Source organism: Scyliorhinus torazame, chromosome 21 (assembly GCF_047496885.1).
Source record: "Scyliorhinus torazame isolate Kashiwa2021f chromosome 21, sScyTor2.1, whole genome shotgun sequence".
Classification (NCBI taxonomy): domain Eukaryota; kingdom Metazoa; phylum Chordata; class Chondrichthyes; order Carcharhiniformes; family Scyliorhinidae; genus Scyliorhinus; species Scyliorhinus torazame.
The window spans coordinates 134,670,989-134,697,445 of NC_092727.1; the positions used below are offsets into that span (position 1 = coordinate 134,670,989).

At 47.1% G+C, this 26,457-nt stretch overlaps 1 protein-coding gene across 3 annotated transcripts in view; it reads left to right on the forward strand.

Moving 5' to 3' along the window:
* LOC140398710 (bone morphogenetic protein receptor type-2-like) overlaps positions 1-26,457 on the forward strand; it is a 111,780-nt gene that overhangs the window by 19,076 nt on the left and 66,247 nt on the right. For 2 of the 3 annotated variants that reach the window (XM_072487728.1, XM_072487730.1), the window contains 3 exons: positions 11,161-11,234; positions 12,996-13,151; positions 14,341-14,496. In XM_072487728.1, the coding sequence (XP_072343829.1) occupies positions 11,213-11,234; positions 12,996-13,151; positions 14,341-14,496 (334 nt within the window). In that variant the 5' untranslated portion in view covers positions 11,161-11,212. Of the gene's footprint in view, positions 1-11,160; positions 11,235-12,995; positions 13,152-14,340; positions 14,497-26,457 lie in introns of those variants that run through there. The other variant, XM_072487731.1, reaches the window with a different exon arrangement.

A 26,457-nucleotide genomic window follows, 5' to 3' on the forward strand; every position in this document is an offset into this window, starting at 1 on the left:
GCGATCTACCATCCTAGTGTTTGAGGATGTAAATAGTATACGGAAGCAATCTAAGGGTCGCCAAAAACAAACAAAAGAATTTTGAACTGAAAGTGCCAAAATGGGTGCGTATGGGCCGCAGCGGGTAAGAAATGGGTGGAATTCCCGGGTAGGACGGTGATCAGTGCCGTTTGCGCTCTACCCGAGCGTCGCTGACCAGAGGGGGGTCCTCAGGCAGGGCGGGGACCAGTGTCGTTTCTCCACTGCCTGAGCGACCGGCAAGAACGGGTAAGAATGTGGGCGTCGTGGGGGCTGCCTCTCGTGATCAAATCAGGAGAGTAGCTATGAGTGGTGTCTGCCGACAAACTAGTTCCTCCGAAGGATTGTCTGTCGACAAACTAGTTCCTCTGAACGGTTGTCTGGGGACAAACTTGTTCCTCTAACAGGCATTGGGCGTCAAAAGTGTGGTGGCGTGGGGCTATGAAAAACTTCCAAATTTACACACAACAAACATGTACATTAAACAAACAAACATACAACAAACATGGTGCAGGTTCCATCAGAAAGGACACCGTATCTGTTCATCGGTTCCTTTTTTTTCCATCATCTGGACACCTCATTGCTCAGTAGCGAACAGGAGTGCAAAGGGATTCGGTTGTGGGAGTCAGACTCTATGCCATCATCTTCTCCCGGCTGCCATACTCTTGACTGGAGTAGTTTGGCTAAAGCTGCTTGGGGTGAATTGGGGTCCATCTCACCATTCCGGATGAGCCTGAACGAATTGTCTCGGTGCCAGAATCGTGTGTCGAGGTTGGAGCTGCGAGGCTGTAATCCGTAATCGTCGGGCGGTGGGCCTGGGTCAGGGGCTTTGATGTACGTGATTTCGAAGGGGTCACTGGAATCATGCTTGGATTCGCTGGGAATGGAGCCTGGTGCAGGGGTATAATAACGGGTGTGCTGTGGCTGTTGCTATCACTGTCGCTGCTGGTTGAAGGAAGGGAGAGGCGGAGTTGTGCCTCTGGGGTGGAGTTGAAATGTCTGAGGACGGGCTGGACTGGCTGGGGGAGGGTAGGAATACGTCATCTGTGGGCGGGGCGTGCTCGTCTGTTGCTGCGAGCAAGATGTGGTGTGAATGGTTGTTATGGTCGAGCCATAAGCCTTAAGCTGGTTTATGTAACCATGCAGACTTGCCATTGGGATATGTGATCTTGGATAGCGAGGGGTTTACTTTGTCCGAAATGGAGTATGGTCTGGAAAATTTTGGGGAAAGGAATGAACTGGGGTTGTATAGGGAAAGCATCACTTGCTGCCCTACTCCAAACTCGGCGGCGTGTGCCGTTTTATCGAAACGAGCTTTGCTTTGTTTCCTCCTGGTCCCAAGTCTCACAGCTGCTGCGAGCTGGGCTGCCTCTATATTCTCAATAAGCTGCTGTACAGCATTTTCACATGTGAGGGCGGTGACTGCGGGGCTGGCCAAATCCAGTCCGAATAAATACTCTGTCCCGGGGCGTCCGGTCATGAGGGTGTGGGGGGTGTATCCTGTGGACGTGGATACCGTGTTTCGTAGGAACATTAAAGCAAATGGGAGAACTGTGTCCCAGGTGCTGTTGTTCTGTTGCACCATTTTCCTGAGAGTGGCTTTTAGAGTTCTGTTCATCCTCGCTACAATGCCGCTTGACTGGGGGTGGTATGCTATGTGAAACTTCTGTCTAATTCCGAAAATTGTGAGGACGTTCTTCATTACTCGTCCTGTAAAATGGGAGCCTTGATCGGACTCTACTGCATGGGAGGCCCCATCTTGTGAAGATGTGCTGTGTTAGTATTTTAGCTGTTGTCTTGGCCGTATTCGTTCTCAATGGAAAAGCTTCCACCCATTTTGTGAAGTTGTCGATGACCACCAACACATACTTATAACCATTTCTGCAGGGGGGTAGGGGTCCTATGTAGTCTATCTGCAAATTCGTCCAGGGGCCATTAGTGGGGCGAGTGTGACTAAGCTGAGCCTTTCTTGCATGCCTGTTCTGGGCACAGATCAAGCAATTTTCGATGCAGTGAGTAACATCGGCTTTTAAATCAGGCCACCAGCAGAGCGGTCTGAGGTGGGCTAGGGTGGGTTCAATGCCTTGGTGTCCATGATTGTCATGGAACTGACAAATAATCTGGTTACTGTCCTGGCTGGGAACTACATAAATGCCTTCTTTTAAAATCACACCGTTGTGTGTGGTGATTCCATTTTTAAACTTGTTCCTTTTAGGTTCCTTTTAAAACTTCCCTGTGTTTTTCATCTTCCTTCTGTGCCTTTGCTAGATCCTGAATGTTGGTCTGTGAGACCTGAACCTCGTGTACTGGGATGCTCTCGGGGGGGGGGGCGTGTCCAAATGTAACCATGCCTGGAACCTGCCTTCGCCAGGGCATCTGCTTTAACGTTACAGGGCGGGGGGGGGGGGGGGGGGGGGGGGGGACGGTGATGACTGCGGACCTTAATTATGCCATATTTCCTATCTTTAGCTGTCTCTAGGATATGTCTGAGTAATGGGGTTGAGGGTAGGGGCCTTCCGTCTGCGGAAACGAATCCTCTAGTTTCCCATAGGGGTAGGAATTCCGTCAAATTATTACAGACATACAAGCTGTCCGAATAGATGTTTGCTGGGGTCGGGAATGAGTCGGGGTGGTCTACAATATAAGCGATTGCTGCCAGTTCTGCTGCCTGCGAGCCTAAGTGTCCTGGCAACTTGAATTAAATCTTATCTAGAATTATTAAATTCTCTTTCCGTTCAAAACTGTGGAGGAGCCATCCACATAAATTTTCAGGGGTGCGAATGTAATGTAGGCGAAGTACTGTACTGCCCAAGAAATGCGAGCAGGTGCCTTTCGCAGGCAGAAAATCCTTGCTCGACAGGATCTAACACGCGTGAGACATATGTCATGGTGTTCCTGGAGGAGTACGGCCGAAAGGGTTCGGTCGGTGCTTGCTACTTCGATAGCGTACGGGAAAGTGGATCTGGGACCTGTAATGCGGGGGCTGTGCTGAGTGCTCTTTTTAAAGCATCCACGGCATCTGTATGCTGTGGAAGCCATTCCCAACGTGCCCTTTTCTTGAGAAGGTCGGATAGGGGCGCTGCTTTTGTGGCGAAACCATCGATATAGTTTCTGCAGTAGCCAATCAGTCCTAAAAATGACCGGAGGCTGAGACATTGTGGGGAGGGGGCAATTTGATGATTGGGTCAATTCCTTTTGCTCGATCTCGCGTTTCCCATGTGTGATTACTGTACCCACGTAAATCACTTTTTCCTGCAAAATCTGGGCCGCCTTGGGGTTGACTTTACAACCAATTTCTTTTAGGAGTGCTAGGAGTTCGGCGAGAAGTGAAATGTGCTCTCCCTTTGTGTCTGTCTGTAGTAGCAAGTCATCTACATACTGGACCAGACAATCGGGGTGGGAACATTTTGCTAGTCCATTTGCCAGCTGTCGGTGGAAAATGGAAGGGGAGTTGTGGAAGCCTTGTGGAAGGCACGTCCACGTGTATTGTTGTCCCTGGAATGTAAAGGCGAATTTGTACTGGCACGCTTTATCCAATGGAATGGACCAAAAGCCGTTACTAATGTCCAAAACCCCCAAAAACCTTTACTGGAGTCCCTGTTTGAGCATGGTCTCGGGACTCGTGGCTACAGTGGGGGCTGCTGCTGGGGTTACTTTGTTCAGTTCCCGGTAATCAATGGTCAGTTGCCATGATCCATCGGGTTTCCTGACGGGCCAAATTGGTGCGTTGTTTGTGGAGGCTATTGATCTGAGTACGTCTTGATCCAGCAAACTCTCTATTACCTTTGAGATTTCTCCCTCTGCCTCTTGGGGAAAACCATACTGCTTTTGGGATTTGGGGTCGGGGCCTGTAATGTTTACCAAGCCAGCTATTTTGCCACAGTCGTGCTTGTGCTGTGCAAGTGCTGCTTTGTGTTGCTGCAGGGCTTCCCTAACCTGTTTGTCCTGACTAATGGCTCGAGGGTCGAACCAGAAGTCTCCTACTGAGCTTATCCTGTTTTCATAGTCTCCAACTGTGAGCGTGGCGGGGCCTGGTGCTAATTTGCCATTCTCCATACACATCAAAAGAGAGGTTGTGGGAGCTCATAAAATCGATTCCTAGGATGTGTTCAGCTGTCGGGTAGATCAACCAAAACTACGGGGTGTTTAGTCGTAATGGTCCCTATTTGTATCGCTACAGGGGCTGTAAAGCTGCTGAGTGTGATGGTGTCTGTTGTGGGCCACGTGTCTCGCTGAAACATCGTGGAGGAATTGAGTGTGGTGCAGGACCCTCCTGTGTCCCAAAGAAATTCTATGGGGTGTCCCCGGACTTTGCCTGCTACGACCGGTCTACCGGACTTGTCCCAAAGGGTGTCGCAGACCCAAGTTGGGGAGCCCGAACACCGTCAGTCGGTGCCGTTCCTGTCTGCGTTCTCTGAACGGGCGCTAACGCTATGGATCGACTTTGCCCTATTCCTGTTTAGGGTGTCTGTCTGTTGGTTTCTCTGCTGCTTTTGGGGCACTTTGCACTCCCGTGCAAAGTGTCCTAATTGTCCACAGTTGTAACATTCCTGGGGTTTTGGCTGTGGTGGACTGTTCCTGCCCTCATTTACCCATGCGGGGTTCTTTAACTGGATTCATGTCTGCCTGCTCTTCATCTTGTTTTATAAATGCGGTTTTGCCTTGGACTGATTACTCCCAAGCGTGGGACAATCTCTTCAAAACCCATTTCTCGTTGAGGGGTCGTAATTTGCACAAGCTCTCTGTCCTGCGTCTGTCACGTGAGAGACTAGGATTCAAGTCCATTTGGCCATGTTATCTGGGGACAAATGGGCGCGGGCTAACTCTCCGAAAACTGCTATGAAATGTATCCACAAGCGTCCAGCAAACGCTGTGGGGTGCTCTATCTTCTTTTGCCTACACTTGTTTAGGCCTTCTACCGGGTCTCCTCTGTTCTAGCCGATCGCATCCAGGATCGCTGTGTGCATCTCTTGGAGTGTGCCTCCTCCTGCATTCTGTGGGTCGGGAAGGGCTGCCACGACTGAGTGGGTCGAGGCTTAAAACTGTGAGCTTCACTTGCTCCTTTTCGTCCAGGCCGTATATGGTAGCCTGCTGTTTAACTCTAGCGAAAAACTGGTGGGGGTCTGATGTGGGAAGGAACGGTGTAATCTTTCCATACGCGTCCTGTAATTGGGTCATGGTTAACGGGGTTGTATATAGGAAATCTACGTTTCCTTCTGCTGTGGTCCTTCGGTGTGTGGTTACAGGGTTCATGGGGGTGTGTTCTGCCTGTTCAGTCGGGGGTTGGGGTGCTTTTCTCTTCTGGGGTTTTTCTTGCTTACATGTCCCATGTACGTATTTGTGGGCAGTCTCATTTAACTCCTGCCAATCGGGGCCGTTTTCCTGGTCTAATTGGGGTCCAAACGTATTTTGAAACCCATTCTGAACGGAATGCGGAGATTGCAATTCTGCAATTTGCTTCCGGCACTTCGCGTGATCTACTGAGCTCTGCCTTTGTACCGTCGTGGAAGTGTGGAGTGCTCGTAGGGCTGCTTTCAAATCATTGCACTGTTTCTGCAATTTCTCTACTTGTTGCTCGGTTTCTTGTCTTACCAAGACCGCACGTTGCGTGTCCTGGTAGGCCTTATCATACTGGGTCTGAAAACTATTCAAATGGGCAAGACAAGACTGGTGTGCCCACTTGGCATCATCCACCTCTCTGTCCCTCGCTGCTAACTGTTCTCTCAAATCTTTATTCTCTTTGTCAAACTCGCTCACATCTCCCTCACAATTTCTGTCTCTCTCCTCTATCTCTCTACGGAGCATTCTAACAACCTCCTCTGTGCCTCGCAATTGTGCCAAGCAGGCCACGATTGCCATTGGCTTGCAAGCTTTCCCTAAACTCTTCTTGTGGACCTCTGACAGGTTCTCCCACCAAGTATGTCCTATACTCCCGGGACCTGTTTCATCATTCGCGCAGAATTCACTCCAAAGGGGCCATCCTTTCCCTTTGAGGTACTTCCTGATTTCCTCTTCTCATACGGGACACTGTCCTATTCTACTGGTCGCTGTGACTTCAAATTCCTGGGGGTTCATAAGGCATTCCATTGCCTTCATTGCCATTTTCTCTATCTGGGTTCTCTACTGAATTTGGAATAAGGGATGATAAAGTGGTGATGTAAACACGGGTACGGCTTACGCTATTTTCCGGCCTACAAAACTCCCGACAGTTTTACGCAACAAAATCTCTCCGGTTTACCTTATATCCCTGTTAGTACGCATGTATTAACACACTTCTGAATCTAGGAGGTTTGATCAGTATTGTTCTTACACTTGTGGTTTTTCTGTTTCTAATTGGATTCCAATCAAATTTGGGTTCTCTCGGAGTGGTTAGGCCACTTCTAAGTCGAGTCCCATCAGATGTCGCCAGTAAATGTTGCGAATTGTGTTTCTCTTAATTTGGCTCTGAAGATGGCGGCCAATATGGTCGCCTTCCTTAATTCTAATTACGTTTTGCTGTAGAGTCGCCAGGTATCTCGATACCGCCACAAGGTTCAAAACCGAATACTGATCAAAGACTCGGTACACCAGTTAGTAAGTTCAAACTCAATGCTCATTTATTTACACACAGTCAAATATACTCATGCATAAAACTCTATAAACTAAACTATCACTACTGCTAAAGCCTATACTTAGCTTTGGGCGCCCGCTCAGTCAGAGGAACAATGGCTGTTGTTCGGTTCTGAGGCTGCTGGGGTCGAGTTGGTACGGAATAACAGCTAGGAGCGTCTGGCTGGTAGCGTGCGTTGACCTTGGACTTACTTGTTGTGATGTTGCTGTTGGGCAGGTCTCTCCTTGGTGAGAGCCGGGGCCAAGAGAGCGATTCTCTCTTGGGAGATTCTTCTTATACCCAAAACGGCTTTGCGCGCTATTGGGCGGGCCTTGAACTTGGTCCCAATTAATTGGGCCGTTTCCCAATCGTTTTGGATTTCCTCCAATAGAGGGATGGGTGCCCTGATTGCTGGGCGTGTCCTAGGTGGCCGTTGGCCTGCTTTGTTCTGGTCTCCTCTGGCGCCGGGGTGTCTGTCTTGGTATTGTTTACTTAAATGTTACCTTTTTGTTCCCGGAGATGGCTCATTAGTATGGAAATAGTTTGCAGTATTGGTCTTGTCTGGGAGCTACGGCTCCAATCAACAGACAAACCTTGCACCTGTTTGCTTTCTCAGTACTGTCCATTTTCCCTGCAATCTTTGCAGAGTGTCCATTTTGTAATCGGGAAGTGGCCATCCCAGATGTCTACAGTACACAATGATGAGGGGAAGAAATAGGGTGGACAGAATAAAACTATGTACCTTGGTGGAGAATTCTAGAACCAGGGGACATAGATTCAAGATAAGTGGCAGAAGGTGTATAGGGGACATGAGGAAAAACCTATTCACGCAGAGGGTAGTGGGTGTCTGAAATTCACTGGCCAATTGGTGGTGGAGGCAGAGACTCTGTTAAAAGGTACCTGGACCTGCACCTTAAGTGCTGTAAGATACAGGGCTATGGACCGGGTGCAGGATGGTAGGATTAGATTACCTGGGTGACATTGGGCTGGCATGGGCAAGATGGGCTAAATAGCCTCCTTCCGTGCTGTAACTTTACTATAATTTTATGATTGACAATATATCTTCCAAATAGAATCGGGGGCCTGAGTCAGGTACTGGGAAAATACCACAAAGTCTTTCAGCCTGGATTGGGGAAAATTCAGGGTGTTGTGGCCAAAATCCATGTCAACGCAGCTGCACAGCTGAGATGTTTCAGGGCCGCCCAGTCTCTTATGCATTACTGGCAAAAAGTGGAGACCGAGCTGAGCCGGCTTGCAGAATTAGGGATCTTCTGGCCCGTGCACTTTGCAGATTGGGCAGCGCCGGCGGTTTCAGTATTGAAGCCGGACAAGGTTGTCCAGTTATGCAGGGATTACAAACTGACGGTGCATATGGCTTTGTGTTTGGACCGCTACCCGCATTGAAGACAGCTGGACCTACATTTACTAAACTTGATATGAGTCATGCATATTTGCAACTCAAATTGGACTCGGCCTCCCGCCATTACGTCACGATTAACATGCACCATAGCCTGTACGGGTACACCAGGTTGTCCATGATCTTATTGAATGATGGAACAGGCTCAAGGGGCCAGATGGCCTACTCCTGCTCCTAGTTCTTATGTTCCTTCAGCGTGCAATCAGCCTGTGCCATATTCCAGTGGGTAATGGAGAACATTCTGCGTGGGTTACCACGTGTAGCGGTATATTTGGTGACATGCTGGTCACCAGAGCAACCGAGCAGGAATATCTGGACAACCTGCCGGAAATTTTCTGCCATTTTCCGGAGTCTGACGTCCACCCACGAAGGGCCAAGTTTTCATGCCAAAGAAGTAGGTTGTGATTCTCAGTCCCCGGTGCGCCCCCGCCAGCAGCAGGGTTCTCCGTCCCGGCAGCCGGCCATTAGAGTTTCCCATTGTGGGCAACCCCACGCTCTGGGTGTAGTGCGCTGCTGGCAAAGAGGAATATCCTGCCGATGGAGAATCCAGCCCCTGGTGTATTTGGCCTATTGGGTGGGCCGTGAGGGTTTACACCCATTGCTGAGAAGGTGTGCGCCATTCAGCAGGCCCCTGTCCCTACACGGAGCAGTGGTTGTTTTTAGGGTTAGTGAACTATTATGACAAATTTATCCCGAATCATGTGAAGATGCTGGCCCCCCTGCATCGTGTGAAGATGCTGGCCCCCCTGCATCGTGTGAAGATGCTGGCCCCCCTGCATCGTGTGAAGATGCTGGCCCCCCTGCATCATGTGAAGATGCTGGCCCCCCTGCATCGTGCTTTGAAGAAAGATCAAGAGTGGGCGCAGGCCGCAGGAAACGGCTTTCAGACGAGTGAAGTAACAGCTTTCATCTTCCAGGCTGCTATGATCCCGCCAACCCCCTCATCGGCACGTGTGACATGTCGCCGTACGGCATTGGGGCCGTTCTCTCTCACAGGATGGTAGACAGCAGGGATCGGCAGATTGCTTTCACCTCCCGGGTGCTGGCTGTGGCTGAACGCAAATATGCATGGAGAGAGAAGGAGGGCCTGGTGATGGTTTCCGCAGTCAAGAAATTCCATCAATGCTTGTAGGGCCACCATTTTACCCTCTACACCGACCACAAACCATTGCTCGGTTTATTCAAGGAGGACAGGGCCATCCCGCCTGTCGCTTTCGCGAGAATCCAGCGGTGGGCCCTTTTATCGGCCCCCTTCGAACATAGGTCGGGCACTCAAATTGCGCACGCAGATGTGTTGAACCGGCTGCCCTTGCTGAGTAGCCCCCCATCTCCTCTCAAGGCGGGTGAAATTGTCGCCATCCTGAACTTCATGGACTCATTGTCGGCTATTGCATCGAGGATCCGTGAGCGGACCAAATGGACCCGGTTCTTTCCATAGCTTGACATCTCATGATATATGGTTGACAGCATTGACAGCTCCCAGATGAATTACAGACTTACTCATCCATTAGACTAAGACCATAAGACATAGGAGCAGAATTAGGCCACTCGGCCCATCGTGTCTGCTCCGCCATTCAATCATGGCTAATATTTTTCTCATCCCCATTCTCCTGCTTTCTCCCCATAACCCCTGACCCCCTTATTAATCAAGATAACTTCCAAGATGTCTGAATTTAGTGTCGGGAATGGTGTCCTGCTTTGAGGTACACATGTCATCGCCCCAGAGAAGGGCCACAGTTTGATAATGCAAGACCTCCATAACGGGCACCCGGGGGTATCACAAATGATAATGTTAGCCCTGGTGGCCGGGCCTGGAATCTGACAACGATTGACTCAACAATGTCAGGAGCACCAGAAGCTCACCTTGGCTGCGCTCCTCCACCCTTGGGAATGGCCAGGATGGCCATGGGCACGGTCGCATGCCGATTTTGTTGGGCTGTTTCAGAGGTTAATGCTCCTCCTCCTAATTTATGCCCATTCTAAATGGCTGCAGGTCCACAAGATGGGGGCGACTACCTCCAGGGCTATGATATAAAAGCTGCGTTTGTCTTTTTGTTCAAATGGCATACCGAGGTGTTAGTCACGGACAATGGCACAAAGAGTTCTCGGGGTTTCTGAAGGCGCATGGGGTATAACACATTTGGACTGCCCGTACCACCCAGCTTCGAATGGGCTTGCAGAGAGGGTGGTCCAGACATTCAAACACAGATTACAAAAACGGGGATCAATGGATATTAGGCTGGCCTGGTTCATGTTTTGTTACAGGACCACCCTGCACGCCGTGACTGCGGTAGCCCCGGCTGAAATGCCGACTGGACGAAGACTTAGGACCAGCTTCAGCATGGTCTTCCCTGATATTGGCGGGAAGGTACACCACAACCAAGATCTACAAGGGCGATGCCCCATTTGACATAGACCGCCCATGCTCTTTGTACCAGGTGACGCAGTGAATGTCTAAAATTTTGCAGACAACGCCCAGTGGATCACCTGGACCATAATCCGCCAGACAGGGCCGGTTTCCTACCAAATATAAGTTCAGGATCGAGAAGTGCGTAAGCAAGTGGATCACGTAAGCAAGTAGCTCCAGGCGACCAATTTTTCATAAAATTTCTCGTGGATGAAAGGTTCTTGTCTGGCCAAACCTGACTCCTGAACGGGCCAGATCAGGGGTCAACATGCCAACACAAGAGAGGTGGTCAACACAGATTCAGAGATGGAGACCCAATCGTCGGTGGTCTCCGATGCAAAGTCCGATTTGGCGTTCCAGTCGGAAGCGGCCTTCGCCTTCCTGGTACACCCCGCCTGATCCTGTGCCACGGGTGTACGATGCACAGCCAGAGACAAAGCAAATCTAGCACCCTCCATCACCACAGTCATTGGAGGATTCTTCGGGCTTCTGGAGGAAGGATGACATAACCCCACTGGACTTAAGAAATGGCAATGATTAAACTCCCCGGGAGCCTCACTGAATACGAACCCCCCTGTTAAAGGTGACGTGGAACTCTAAACCATGTATAGATAAACTTCTGTATAAGGTCAGCCAGTTTGGGTACCGACAGAGAGGAGAGACCCGGCTGGGATCCTTCATGCCGTGTAAATAATAGTTATTGGAATAAAACTTTATTTTTTTCGACAGCTCTGTCAGAACTCCCTTCGTGGTCTACTAAAGTAAGACTGAGATTCATATAATGCAGCTCCCTGGATCAGCAGGTACAGTACGGGGTTATATACAGAGTAAAGCTCCCTCTACACTGCCCTCATCAAACATTCCCAAGACAGGTACAGCACGGGGTTATATACAGAGGAAATCTCCCTCTACAATGTCCTCATCAAACATTCCCAGGATAGGTACAGCACGGGGTTAGATACAGAGTAAAGCTCCCTCTACACTGTCCCCATCAAACACTCCCAGGACAGGCACAGCATGGGGTTAGATACAGAGTAAAGCTCCTGCTACACTGTCCCCATCAAACACTCCCAGGACAGGCACAGCATGGGGTTAGATACAGAGTAAAGCTCCTGCTACACTGTCCCCATCAAACACTCCCAGGACAGGTACAGCACAGGGTTAGATACAGAGTAAAGCTCCCTCTACACTGTCCCCATCAAACACTCCCAGGACAGGTACAGCACGGGGTTAGATACAGAGTAAAGCTCCTGCTACACTGTCCCCATCAAACACTCCCAGGACAGGTACAGCCCGGGGTTAGATGCAGAGTAAAGCTCCCTCTACAATGTCCCCATCAAACACTCCCAGGACAGGTACAGCACGGGGTTAGATACAGAGTAAAGCTCCCTCTACACTGTCCCCATCAAACACTCCCAGGACAGGTACAGCACGGGGTCAGATACAGAGTAAAGTTCCCTCTACACTGTCCCCATCAAACACTCCAAGGACAGGTACAGCACGGGGTTAGATACAGAGTAAAGCTCCTTCTACACTGTCCCCATCAAACACTCCCAGGACAGGGACAGCACGGGGTTAGATGCAGAGTAAAGCTCCCTCTACACTGTCCCCATCAAACACTCCAAGGACAGGTACAGCACGGGGTTAGATACAGAGTAAAGCTCCTGCTACACTGTCCCCATCAAACACTCCCAGGACAGGTACAGCCCGGGGTTAGATGCAGAGTAAAGCTCCCTCTACACTGTCCCCATCAAACACGCCAAGGACAGGTACAGCACGGGGTTAGATACAGAGTAAAGCTCCTGCTACACTGTCCCCATCAAACACTCCCAGGACAGGTACAGCCCGGGGTTAGATGCAGAGTAAAGCTCCCTCTACACTGTCCCCATCAAACACGCCAAGGACAGGTACAGCACGGGGTTAGATACAGAGTAAAGCTCCTGCTACACTGTCCCCATCAAACACTCCCAGGACAGGGACAGCACGGGGTTAGATGCAGAGTAAAGCTCCCTCTACAATGTCCCCATCAAACACTCCCAGGACAGGTACAGCACGGGGTTAGATACAGAGTAAAGCTCCTGCTACACTGTCCCCATCAAACACTCCAAGGACAGGTACAGCACGGGGTTGGATACAGAGTAAAGCTCCTTCTACACTGTCCCCATCAAACACTCCCAGGACAGGGACAGCATGGGGTTAGATACAGAGTAAAGCTCCCTCTACACTGTCCCCATCAAACACTCCCAGGACAGGTACAGCACGGGGTTAGATACAGAGTAAACTCCTGCTACACTGTCCCCATCAAACACTCCAAGGACAGGTACAGCATGGGGTTGGATACAGAGTAAAGCTCCTTCTACACTGTCCCCATCAAACACTCCCAGGACAGGTACAGCACGGGGTTAGATACAGAGTAAAGCGCTCTCTACACTGTCCCCATCAAACACTCCCAGGACAGGTACAGCACGGGGTTAGATAGAGTAATGCTCCCTCTCCACTGTCCCTGTTCATTATGGACTTGTCCTTCAGTCTAAGGAGTGACCATTTACCTCATTGTATTCCAGATGGAAATGTGGAAGGAAGAATCTGTCAATATTTCCAAAAGTTTGAAAATCAAAGTCATGACCCCAGGAATGAGACTGTGATGTGTAAAAACAACGACTATTGCTACGGGATTTGGGTACAAACAAGTGATGGAGCCTTTCATCCTGATAAACAAGGTGATTAATTATTTTCACATGCAACATGCCTCATTGCAGCAGGCACCATATTGCAAAGAACATTCAGCACACAATACTGACAAAGCTTGTTGATAAATCATATTTGTGGGTTTGGTGTTTAAACATATATGAGTGGGAGGGAGGTTTTTTCATATATTATGTTCCCAGAGCTAGGAGAGGAGAGAGAACTGAAGGAGCGAGAGATGGAGAGACAGATGGATGGCGAACAGAGAGAGAGAGAAGGATATGGGTAGAGAATAGAGAGATGAATAAAGAACACAGAGTGAAAGAAAGGTGAACAGAGAAAGTAGCATTTTACTGCACAAAAAGAGGCCCTTTGGCCTAACATGTCCGTGCTGACAATCAAGCAGCCATGTATTCTACTCCCAGTTTCCAGCACTTGGTCCATAGCCTTGTCTGCTATAGTGTTTCAAGTGCTCACCTAAATGCTTCTTAAATGTTGTGAGGGTTCCTGCCTCTACCACCCTTTCAGGCAGCGAGTCCCAGATTCCCACCACAAAACACTTTTCCTCAAATCCCCTCTAAATCTATGCCCTTCTACTGAGGGGAAAAGTTTCTTCTTATCTACCCTATCTATGTCCCTCAAAATTTCATACACCTCGATCAGGTATCCCCTCAGCCTTCACTGCTCTAAGGAGAACAACTCCAACCTAACCAGCCTTTCTTCATAGCTAAAACACTCCAGTCCAGGCAACATTTTGGTGAATCTCCTCTGCACCCTCTCCAGTGAAATCACGTCCTTCCTATAGTGTGGCGATCAGAACAGCGCACAGTACTCCAGCTGTACTGTGTAATGAGCATTTTGTATAACTCCATCATAACCTCTCTGTTCTTATATTCTATGCTCGGCTAATAAAGGCATAGAGATGGGTGGAAAACAAAGAGATGGAAGAGAACAGGAAGAGAAAGAGACAGAGATAGATGGGGTTGTCATGGGGAGAGAGGAGCATAGAAAGAGGAACAGCAGAATCATTATCAGTTCCCGCAGTCGGAATAAATGGGAGCAATGGTTGTAACTCCAACCAGATTCAACCACACCAATTTCCATGCATGTGGAGCTAGGAATTTCAGTCAAGGTGTGAAACTTCCTGCGACCTTGCTCCACCAAGTGGAAAACCAAATTCTGTTTCTTTTACTGAGTCTTTTCATCTTTTTCCTTCCAAAACAGGGTGCTGGCCGTCCAGTAATGTGCTCTCCTGCAATTCGACATGTGCTGATAACACCAGCAAATCCCACTCTTTCTACTCCTGCTGCTGTAACACTGACATGTGCAATTCTCACCCTCCCAGGGTCGCCCCCAAGGTGCACCAGGCCCCGATACACGGTAAGTCTTCTGTTTCACTCCCACCTGCGCTTTTACCCACATCATGGTTCAAGGACACCCAACTGTACATGGGCTTTCTGACTCACTGCTTGCGCTAAAGTTTTACTGAAATCTAGAAGCAGTCTAAGGAAATTGCCATCAAAAGTAAAAGATTTTGTTCATATCTATCTTGACAATATGGAATTGAAGACTCCATATTCACAGGGCGGGATTCTCCATTGGCCGACTCCGAAATCGGGAAAGGTGATTGGGAAGAGAATAGGTTCCAACGCCAAAATCTCCATCACCTCGGCAGCGGCATTACTGCGTTCTGAAATGCATGTACAGTAAACACCATTTGCATATTATTAGGAGACCCGACCTGATATTCTCCGGGGCCTCCCCGATTTTCTGCCTGCGATGGGCCGAGTTCCCGATGGCACGGTTCATTTGTACTTTTAAAAATAGTGAAACCGGCGTCTTGGCTGCTGAGGGAGAGAGAAGGGGTACCGAAAGTGTCCAACATAGTTTGCAGACAGTTGTACCGCTGGCCGGGGGAGCTTCTGCCAGGGCCGGAGGGTGACAAGTGGGGTGGCTAAGTGGTGGGCTGTGGGGTGAGAGTGGAGGGGCACAGAACACCATTCCGCAGCCGAAAGGCAGCCATGCAGCTGCGCACATCGCTAACAGCCCGCTGTGATCTTAGTGCCATGGGTCATATAGGTTTCCCCTGCAGGGCAGCCTCCTAGGTGCCCTCTGGCCCCAGCCGACCCATCAGCTGCATGGGCACGCTCCAGCACAACCAGTGCCACCTTGTTGTCTGGGATGGTGTGTGTGGGGAGTGTAATGTGTATGTACGGCTGCAGCTTGTCAGCCTCCCGAGTGTCAATCACGGACCCGGCGAATCCTGCACTATTTTTCATTGGAATCGATTGTGTTCCACGCTGTGCACCGCCAGCCCCTCCTCGGTCGCTGAATTGACAGTTTTGCTGTCGTGAAAATCCACGAGTTGCGCGTTGGCTTCAACACTTAGTCTCAGAAACTGAGAATCCTGTCCACAGTCTATAACTATAGACGGCAAATCCAGATGGACAATAATCACTATAGACTACACATATGGACAATAAATAACTTTAGACAAATATATTTGGACAATATATTTTTTTCTTTATTCTTTCATGGAATGTGGGTGTCACCGGCAAGGTCAGCATTTATTGCCCATCCCTAATTGCCCTCCAACTCCATTTAACAATGGTTTCATGGTCGTCATTGGACTTTTATTCCAGATTTTTTATTGAATTTAAATATATAACTGATTAAATCTTCCAGCACAAAAGAAGGGCCATCATGCCTTTGATGACTTTTGTGTAAAGATATCTAATTAATTAGGTACTCAGTCCGGTTGATAGAGATGTCCAAAACACACTTTAATACTAAATATTCACTTAAATACACATGCATAAGAACTGAATCAGAACTAAGATCAACGAACACATAAACTGGTCAGCACATAACGAAAAGCGTTAAACATAAAAGCATAAAGAAATCACACAAACAGATAGATGATTCACGAACTCAGGAAGGCAAGAATTCAAGAATGAAACCTCACTCACAAGGTCTTACTTTTAATGGAAACCATGGCCAGGATTCTCCAAAAATGGTGCTATGTCCCCACGGCTGCTGGAAAACGGCCGCGAATCATTCCAGACTTTTTTCAAAAAATTCAGAGTGATTCTCTGGTTTTAAGAGGGATAGCAGGGCCCCAGCGTGCGCCGCGCAGCTCCTGCTGCCGATATGGGCACTGCACTTCCGGCCGCAGGTCCGCGCATGTGCGCAGCAGCCGTATTCACGCTGGCCCTCGCGCAACATGGCGGAGCCACACAGCGGGCGGGCGTGGAAGAAGATAGGCCACCCCGGATCGCGCGCGCCTGTCGATCGGTCGCCTCCAATCGCAGGCCTGTCCATCGTGGCGGGCCCCCCCCGGAGTCTGACCCCCCCCAACCAGGACGGCCAGTGCGGCCGCTAGTCCGAGCTTCCGCCGGGTGGAACCAGGTTGGAACCACGCCGGCGGGAACATGGACAGTCGATCGTGGAGACTTGCTGCGGGGGCCTCTTTCAACGGCCCCCAACCGGCGCCGCATCATTTCGCGCACGCGGTCTGCGGAGAATCCCGTCCCGGCGCCCTTGGCCTGAGACCCCATTCTCTACCCCCGCGCGAGCGCGATTTCGGTGTGGAGGCTCGGACAATCCCGGCCCACATCTATGGTCTGACCCTTATTTACTCTCAGCTGAGGCTTACTGATTTATTCAATCAACTGTCTGTCACTTAGAACATGATTTGTTATCCAAGCACTGGTCATTACTTAAAATTCACTAAGGTCCATCAAATTAATTAAATGTCCACGTGCATCTGCCACGTGTGCCATTCCTACAGAGATAAAGGCCTACTTTACTACACAGCGGGCCCCTGTAGGACTCCGTCATATTGCCAGGGGGCCGGCGTGGAGAAGGAACCCCCCGCGCATGCACGGAAATATGCCGGCCGTTCTGCGCATGTGTGAACTCTCGCCGGCCGTTCGGCGCTGGTTGGAGCTGCGGGGGCACTCCGGCGCCAACCTAGCCCCCTAAGAAGGGGAGAATTCCTCACTTTTGTGGACTGTTGACGCCGGAGTGGTTGGCGACGGTTTTCACGTCCGGCGTGGGGACATAGCCCCATTATTAGAGAATCCCACCCAAGGTGCTTGCATTAATTTTGCTTTTGATACATTTCAAGCATTACAATGAGCTTTTATGCAACTTTTCATGAAACAATGTTTTGAATTTATGCACACATGGCACCAAAGTTTGATAGTTTATTCATTATCTAAAACAGTGACTGTATTCTCACAGTCAAGACATTTTTAATAATTTGATTCTTTAGCTATGCATTCAATTAGCACCTAAAACCATGAATAAATTAATAAGTCAATGATCTATCAGATACCTAATTAATTCCAATCCCCTGCTACTTCCCCACATAGCCCTGCAAATATTTCCTCAAGTCTTGTGAAGTTGTACAAGACATTAGTAGGGCCACACTTGGAATACTGTGTACAGTTCTGGTCACCCTATTATATAAACCCTATTAAACTAGAAAGAGTGCAGAAAATATTTACTAGGATGCGACCTGGACATGATGGTTTGAATTATGAGAAGAGGCTGGATAGACTGGGACTTTTTTCCATGCAGTGTAAGAGGCTTAGGGGTGACCTTATAGAGGTTTATAAAATAATGAGGGGCATAGATAAAGTAGCTAGTCAACATTTATTCCCAAAGGTAGGGGAGTCTAGAACTAGAGGGCGTAGGTTTAAGGTGAGAGGCGAGAGATACAAAAGGGTCCAGAGGGGCAATTTTCTTTTAGACAGAGGGTGGTGAGTGTCTGGAACGAACTGCCAGAGGCAGTAGTAGAGGTGGGTGCAATTTTGTTTTTTAAGAAGCACTTAGACAGTTGTATGGAAAAGCTGGGTATAGAGGATATGGACCAAATGCAGGTAATTGGGACTAGCTTAGTGGTAAAAACTGAGCGACAATGACAAGCTGGGCTGAAGGGACGTTTTCCATGCTGTAAACCTTTATGACTCTATGACTCTATTTCCTTTTGAAAGTCACGATTGAATCTCCTTCAGCACATTCCAGATCATGACAAGTCGTTATGTAAAAAATTGTCACCATTTGTTTTATTGTCAATCAATCTAAATGTGTCTATGGGGTCACCAATCTTCCTGCCACTTGTAACAGTTTCTCCCTCTCTATTCTATCAAAACCCGTCATGGTTTTTTTTTGAACACCTCTATTAAAACTCCTCCCTAACCTTCTCTGCTCTATGGACAACAATCCCAGTTTCTCCAATCTCTCCACATTAATTGAACTCCTTCATCCCTGGAAACCATTGAAAATCTCCCTCTGGGCTGATAAACAGCTGTTCATCTTTTATTCTATACTTTTCCAAATATCAATTAATTTTGTCTGAAATTTTTGTCTCCAAATGTTTCTCCATGTCTGATATTCAGCTGACTGGCCTATAATTTGTGAGATTATAGAAACCTAGAATCTCTACAGTGCAGAAAGAGGCCATTCAGCCCATCGAGTCTGCACCACCCCTCTGCAATCCCATAACCCCACCTAACCTTTGCACACTAAGGAACAATTTAGCATAGTCAATCAGCCAAACCTGCACACTCTCTCCCTTTTTTTTAGAAACCTTTTTATTGGCATTTTCAAAATCATATGCATTGCCGTTTGTTTTAATTTATTGTGAAGTACAAAAAGGCTTCTTCTTAGGTTTCTCTCTTTACAGTCTGTTGCCATCTGGCTCAGCGTACAATCCTCCCTCCTCCCCTTCCAGCTCCCCTCTCCCTGACGCCCCCTCCCCTGACGCCCTCCATTTTTTAAATAATTGTTTTAAAATACGGTTTTGTCCAAGTTATGGATACAGGTATATACCTTGCAAAACAATAACACATCGGCTCTAGGAAATATACCCGGGCGGGAGGGGCCTCTCTTCTATTCATTCCTATTTACCGATTATCTAACTGGGCCATTGCTGGTTTCCCCTTCTGTTTTCTTTGCGTCCACCCGCCGTGTTGTGGTTGCTGCCACTGTTGTTTTCCCCTGTGCTCCCCCCCCACCCCCACGTTTTATTTTCTTATCTATTCCCACTTCTGGCTCCCCATTTTTGTTCTCTCCCCTTCCCCCTCTCCCCCCCCCCCCCACTTCCTCACTGCTGCCCCGTGTCCTCCCTCGCTTTCCTCTTTCTGTCTTGTCCTGGCTATTTCTCCCTGGCTACTGGCTACTTATTTATTTAAGTGTTGGCCACAAACAGGTCTCGGAACAGTCAGGTGAATGCCCTCTCCTTTTTTTAAACAGAGGGATACCATTTGTATTCCTCATTCCTCTGGCACTAATGCCATCTCTAAGGATGATTGGAGGATTAAAAAAGATGTATTATTTCTCCATGGGATGTGGATGCCACTGACTAGGTCAGCATTTAGACTGAGGAACATTTCTGCTTTTTACTGTCAATCTTTAAGTAACCTCCAACTTATCTTTTTTCACTCTATCCAATATCACAACTGCCTCAGTTCTTCACTGCTACTTTGACAGTGTTCTCTTTAGCAGAGACTCATGCAAAATACAGACTCAGTCACTCAACAAAAGCCAATATGCCTACATGAACCACCCACACCTTCCCTTTGACTACACTAGTGGATATAGTCGGACTGCGAACAGTCAGAGTGTGTATCAGACTGCGAACAGTCAGAGTGTGTATCAGACTGTGTACAGTCAGAGTGCATATCAGACTGTGTACAGTCAGAGTGTGTATCAGACTGTGTACAGTCAGAGTGTGTATCAGACTGGGTACAGTCAGAGTGTGTATCAGACTGCGAACAGTCAGAGTGTGTATCAGACTGCGAACAGTCAGAGTGTGTATCAGACTGCGAACAGTCAGAGTGTGTATCAGACTGTGTACAGTCAGAGTGTGTATCAGACTGGGTACAGTCAGAGTATGCATCAGATTGCGAACAGTCAGAGTGTGTATCAGACTGTGTACAGTCAGAGTGCGTATCAGACTGTGTACAGTCAGAGTATGCATCAGATTGCGAACAGTCAGAGTGTGTATCAGACTGTGTACAGTCAGAGTGCGTATCAGACTGTGTACAGTCAGAGTGTGTATCAGACTGCGAACAGTCAGAGTGTGTATTAGACTGTGTACAGTCAGAGTGTGTACCAGACTGCGAACAGTCAGAGTGTGTATCAGACTGGGTACAGTCAGAGTATGCGTCAGATTGCGAACAGTCAGAGTGTGTATCAGACTGTGTACAGTCAGAGTGTGTATCAGACTGCGAACAGTCAGAGTGTGTATCAGACTGCGAACAGTCAGAGTGTGTATCAGACTGTGTACAGTCAGAGTGTGTACCAGACTGCGAACAGTCAGAGTGTGTATCAGACTGGGTACAGTCAGAGTATGCGTCAGATTGCGAACAGTCAGAGTGTGTATCAGACTGTGTACAGTCAGAGTGTGTATCAGACTGCGAACAGTCAGAGTGTGTATCAGACTGCGAACAGTCAGAGTGTGTATCAGACTGTGTACAGTCAGAGTGTGTACCAGATTGCGAACAGTCAGAGTGTGTATCAGACTGGGTACAGTCAGAGTGTGTATCAGACTGCGAACAGTCAGAGTGTGTATTAGACTGTGTACAGTCAGAGTGTGTATCAGACTGCGAACAGTCAGAGTGTGTATCAGACTGGGTACAGTCAGAGCATGTATCAGACTGCGAACAGTCAGAGCGCGTATCAGACTGCGAACAGTCAGAGTGTGTATTAGACTGTGTACAGTCAGAGTACGTATCAGACTGCAAAGTCAGAGTATGCATCAGATTGCGAACAGTCAGAGTATATATCAGATTGCGAACAGTCAGAACATGTATCAGACTGTGACCAGTCAGAGCATGTATCAGACTGCGAACAGTCAGAGTGTGTATCAGACTGTACAGTCAGAACATGTATAAACCTGACCAGTCAGAGCATGTATCAGGTATCAGACTGCGACTAGTCAGAACATGTATCAGATTGTGTACAGTCAGAACATGTATCAGACTGTGACCAGTCAGAGCATGTATCAGACTGTGACCAGACAGAGCAAGTATCAGACTGTGACCAGTCAGAGCAAGTATCAGACTGTGACCAGTCAGAACATGTATCTGACTGTGACCAGTCAGAACACGTATCTGACTGTGACCAGTCAGAACATGTATCAGACTGTGACCAGTCAGAACATGTATCAGACTGTGACCAGTCAGAACATGTATCTGACTGTGACCAGTGAGAACATGTATCAGACTGTGACCAGTCAGAACATGTATCTGACTGTGACAAGTCAGAACATGTATCAGACTATGACCATTCAGAACATGTATCAGACTGTGACCAGTCAGAACATGTATGTGACTGTGACCAGTCAGAACATGTATCAAACTGTGACCAGTCAAAACGTGTATCAGATTGTGACCAGTCAGAACATGTATCGGACTGTGACCAGTCAGAACATGTATCAGACTGTGAACAGTCAGAACATGTATCAGACTGTAACCAGTCAGAACATGTATCAGACTGTAACCAGTCAGAACATGTATCAGACTGTAACCAGTCAGAACATGTATCAGATTGCGAAAAGTAAGAGCATGTATCAGATTGTGACCAGTCAAAACATGTATCAGACTGTGAACAGTCAGAACATGTATCAGACTGTAACCAGTCAGAACATGAATCAGACTGTAACCAGTCAGAACATCTATCAGACTGTAACCAGTCAGAACATGTATCAGACTGTAACCAGTCAGAACATGTATCAGACTGTGACCAGTCAGAACATGTATCAGATTGCGAAAAGTAAGAGCATGTATCAGATTGTGACCAGTCAGAACATGTATCAGTCTGTGACCAGTCAAAACGTGTATCAGACTGTGAACAGTCAGAACATGTATCAGACTGTAACCAGTCAGAACATGTATCCGACTGTAACCAGTCAGAACATGTATCAGACTGTAACCAGTCAGAACATGTATCAGACTGTAACCAGTCAGAACATCTATCAGACTGTAACCAGTCAGAACATGTATCAGACTGTAACCAGTCAGAACATGTATCAGACTGTAACCAGTCAGAACATGTATCAGACTGTGACCAGTCAAAATGTGTATCAGACTGTGAACAGTCAGAACATGTATCAGACTGTAACCAGTCAGAACATGTATCAGACTGTGACCAGTCAGAACATGTATCAGACTGTGAACAGTCAGAACATGTATCAGACTGTAACCAGTCAGAACATCTATCAGACTGTAACCAGTCAGAACATGTATCAGACTGTGACCAGTCAGAACATGTATCAGACTGTGAACAGTCAGAACATGTATCAGACTGTAACCAGTCAGAACATGTATCAGACTGTAACCAGTCAGAACATGTATCAGACTGTAACCAGTCAGAACATGTATCAGACTGTGACCAGTCAGAACATGTATCAGACTGTAACCAGTCAGAACATGTATCAGACTGTAACCAGTCAGAACATCTATCAGACTGTAACCAGTCAGAACATGTATCAGACTGTAACCAGTCAGAACATGTATCAGACTGTAACCAGTCAGAACATGTATCAGACTGTAACCAGTCAGAACATCTATCAGACTGTGACCAGTCAGAACATGTATCAGACTGTAACCAGTCAGAACATGTATCGACTGTAACCAGTCAGAACATGTATCAGATTGCGAAAAGTAAGAGCATGTATCAGTCTGTGACCAGTCAGAATTTGTATCAGACTGTGACCAGTCAGAACATGTATCAGACTGTAACCAGTCAGAATATGTACAGACTGTAACCAGTCAGAACATGTATCAGATTGCGAAAAGTAAGAGCATGTATCAGATTGTGACCAGTCAAAACGTGTATCAGAATGTGAACAGTCAGAACATGTATCTGACTGTGAAAAGTAAGAGCATGTATCAGTCTGTGACCAGTCAGAATTTGTATCTGACTGTGAGCAGTCAGAACATGTATCAGACTGTAACCAGTCAGAATATGTATCAGACTGTAACCAGTCAGAACATGTATCAGATTGCGAAAAGTAAGAGCATGTATCAGATTGTGACCAGTCAAAACGTGTATCAGAATGTGAACAGTCAGAACGTGTATCTGACTGTGAACAATCTGACAATGTCCAATTCACCTAACAGCACGTATTCGGGACTTGTGGGAGGAAACCGGAGCACCGGAGGAAACCCACGCAGACATGGGGAGAACGTGCAGACTCCGCACAGACAGTGACCCAAGCCGGGAATCGAACCTGGGACCCTGGAGCTGTGAAGCCACAGTGCTTACCACTGTGCTGTGGTGCTGCCCAGACTGTGAACAGTCAGAATATGTATCAGACTATGACCAGTCAGAACATGTATCAGACTGTGACCAGTCAGAACATGTATCAGACTGTGAACAGTCAGAACATCTATCAGACTGTGAACAGTCAGAACATGTATCAGACTATGACCAGTCAGAACATGTATCAGACTGTGAACAGTCAGAACATCTATCAGACTGTGAACAGTCAGAACATGTATCAGACTATGACCAGTCAGAACATGTATCAGACTGTGACCAGTCAGAACATGTATCAGACTGTGAACAGTCAGAACATGTATCAGACTGTGACAAGTCAGAACATGTATCAGACGGTGACCAGTCAGAACATGTATGTGACTGTGACCAGTCAGAACATGTATCAGACTGTAACCAGTCAGAACATCTATCAGACTGTGACCAGTCAGAACATGTATCAGACTGTAACCAGTCAGAACATCTATCAGACTGTGACCAGTCAGAACATGTATCTGACTGTGACCAGTCAGAACATGTATCAGACTGTGTACAGTCAGAACATATATATTAATTATATTTATTGTCACAAGTAGGCTTACATTAACATTGCAATGAAGTTACTGTGAAAAGCCCCTCATCACCACATTCCGGTGTCTGTTCGGGTACATGAAGGGAGAATTCAGAATGTCCAATTCACCCAACAGCACGTATTCGGGACTTGTGGGAGGAAACCGGAGCACCGGAGGAAACCCACGTAGACACGGGGAGAACGTGCAGACTCCGCACAGACAGTGACCCAAGCCGGGAATTGAACCTGGGACACTGGAGCTGTGAAGCCACAGTGCTTACCACTGTGCTGTGGTGCTGCCCAGACTGTGTACAGTCAGAGCATGTATAAGACTGTGACCAGTCAGAACATGTATCAGACTGTGACCAGTCAGAACATGTATCAGACTGTGACCAGTCAGAACATGTATCAGACTGTGACCAGTCAGAACATGTATGAGGACGAAGATAGCAATTAAAAGGTAAAAGAGAATGGCAACACTAAATGTGAAGTAAAGCAACTCTTTAAATAGCAGAACCATCATTATTTATAAGAATGAATGCTTCACATTCATTTGTTAACAGTACAAATTGACTTTAAATTGATGTTTACTTTGAAGTGAAAGAACTTGTCTTTTTTGGGGTTTTGACAAACGTCAAATTCATAAGTAGGATAGTGATTAATGAGTTTAATTTTTGAATATTACATGTGAAAATGTTAGCGCGAAAGTAATTGTACATATGCAGCTTATGGCATCTACTATCTTCAGAAAACATTGTGGAGCTGAAGGAGCTAATTGTTTGACTTTATCTGCCTTTTGCTGCAATAGGTATTGGAATCTTTATACCACAGATGGCAGATTCCCAAATGCTCACACTTGCTTCCTCTTCCAAGTTCTGCTTTGATCAATGGTGGTATTCCAGATGTTTATGTGGGAGCAATTTCTGAGACCTTGAAACCCTTCCCTCTAATGCTCACACCTGCAAACCAGTCTGCAGCAAATACAACTTTATCTTAACCCTTTCACTTCCAGAAGGAGAAAAACCAGTAAAACGGGGAAACAGTTTTTTCCTTCTGGGCTGTCAGAATTCGTTGAGTACATTGTAAAAACAGATCATGCCTCTCAACTAGGTGTTGCAGCTCATCAGCTTTTACATTCCATGAGTCGTGCATTTTTTTTTAAAGCACATCGGAGTTTAGGTTTCGCATTGTTAAAGGCCTAATGCTTGGTTGTTGCCTGTGGAACTTCGAGAAAACTTTGTCAGTCAGACCAATAACAGCATATAATAAGTCCAAAAAAAGGGGGCAAAGTTCTATATTTAGTCTTTGGAAATGAAGCTGGGCAAATGGATGAAGTAGCCGTGAGGGACCATTTTGGAGATAGTGGCATAATATAGGTAGATTTAACATCATTATGGAAAAGAACAAAGGTTAGGTTTGAAGTGTTGTGCCACTCGGGTTATCAATTGCTCAAAAGTTTTCGTGTCCAGAGCTGCAGGATATGTAAGACTATTTATCACTTCATAAGTATGAGCCCCACAGGCAGCCAGCAATAGTACTGTCTGTCGATCATCATCTGTGATAGTGGTCGCCTGGAAAAAGTAACGCATGTTTCTGCGTACTGTGTCCAACCCTCTAAACCTGAGTCGAACACGTGCAATCTTCCGAACAAAGGCATATTTTAAAAATAAAATTCTCAAAACTTAGTCCAGCAGAGGAACGGAAGTGGTTCATTCAACGGTATCGCAGCGTAATCCAGATGTATCCTCGTTGCCAGTTTAGTAGGCCACAATGAGTCCGAACCAAGTTGGTAAAAAGAAAACTTGATTTATTGTAAAGTAATTATATTTACAATATGCATTAGATCCCGGCTGGGTCTGCCGTGTTGGTTCCATACCTGGCCGTCTTTATACACCTCTCAATCATGAATGATCTTGGCCTCCCCACCCTTTTATCGGGGGAGCTTGTATTTGGCGAGACTCACGGGGACACTGATTGCTCCAACCCCGTAGGTCTCGTGCTGTTTATAACAGAAAAGTTTAAGGATTGAAATGCAAGACTGTTCAGGTGGAGTTTATTGTTACAACCGTTTAACTTAAAATTTATACATGTAACAGGAAGAAAAAATGTAATTGCCGATACTTTGTCACAACTTTGGAATGTGAGAAGATTAGAACATTCAAAGTTGCAAAGGAAAGACTGAAAAAGACTATACTCATGTTTAAGTTTGCATGTTTAAAATGTAATGCGCGGTAGCTGTTAAGTAATGGGTTAAGAGACATTGCAATTAGTTGTCTCATTTATGTTAAGTATCCATTAATTGACACTGATATGTAAAGGGGCTTCAGGTGGCCTCTATCAGGTGATGTGTAGTTAGAGTTTTGTGAAAAGTCTGTTGGAATGAAATAAATGTGTGTTGGTGAAAAAGGAACAGAACTTTAGACTCTTCATATCACAGCAACTAAAACGTCTAACACCCATGCCATACAACGGTAACTAAAATGTCTAACAATTGGTAGCAG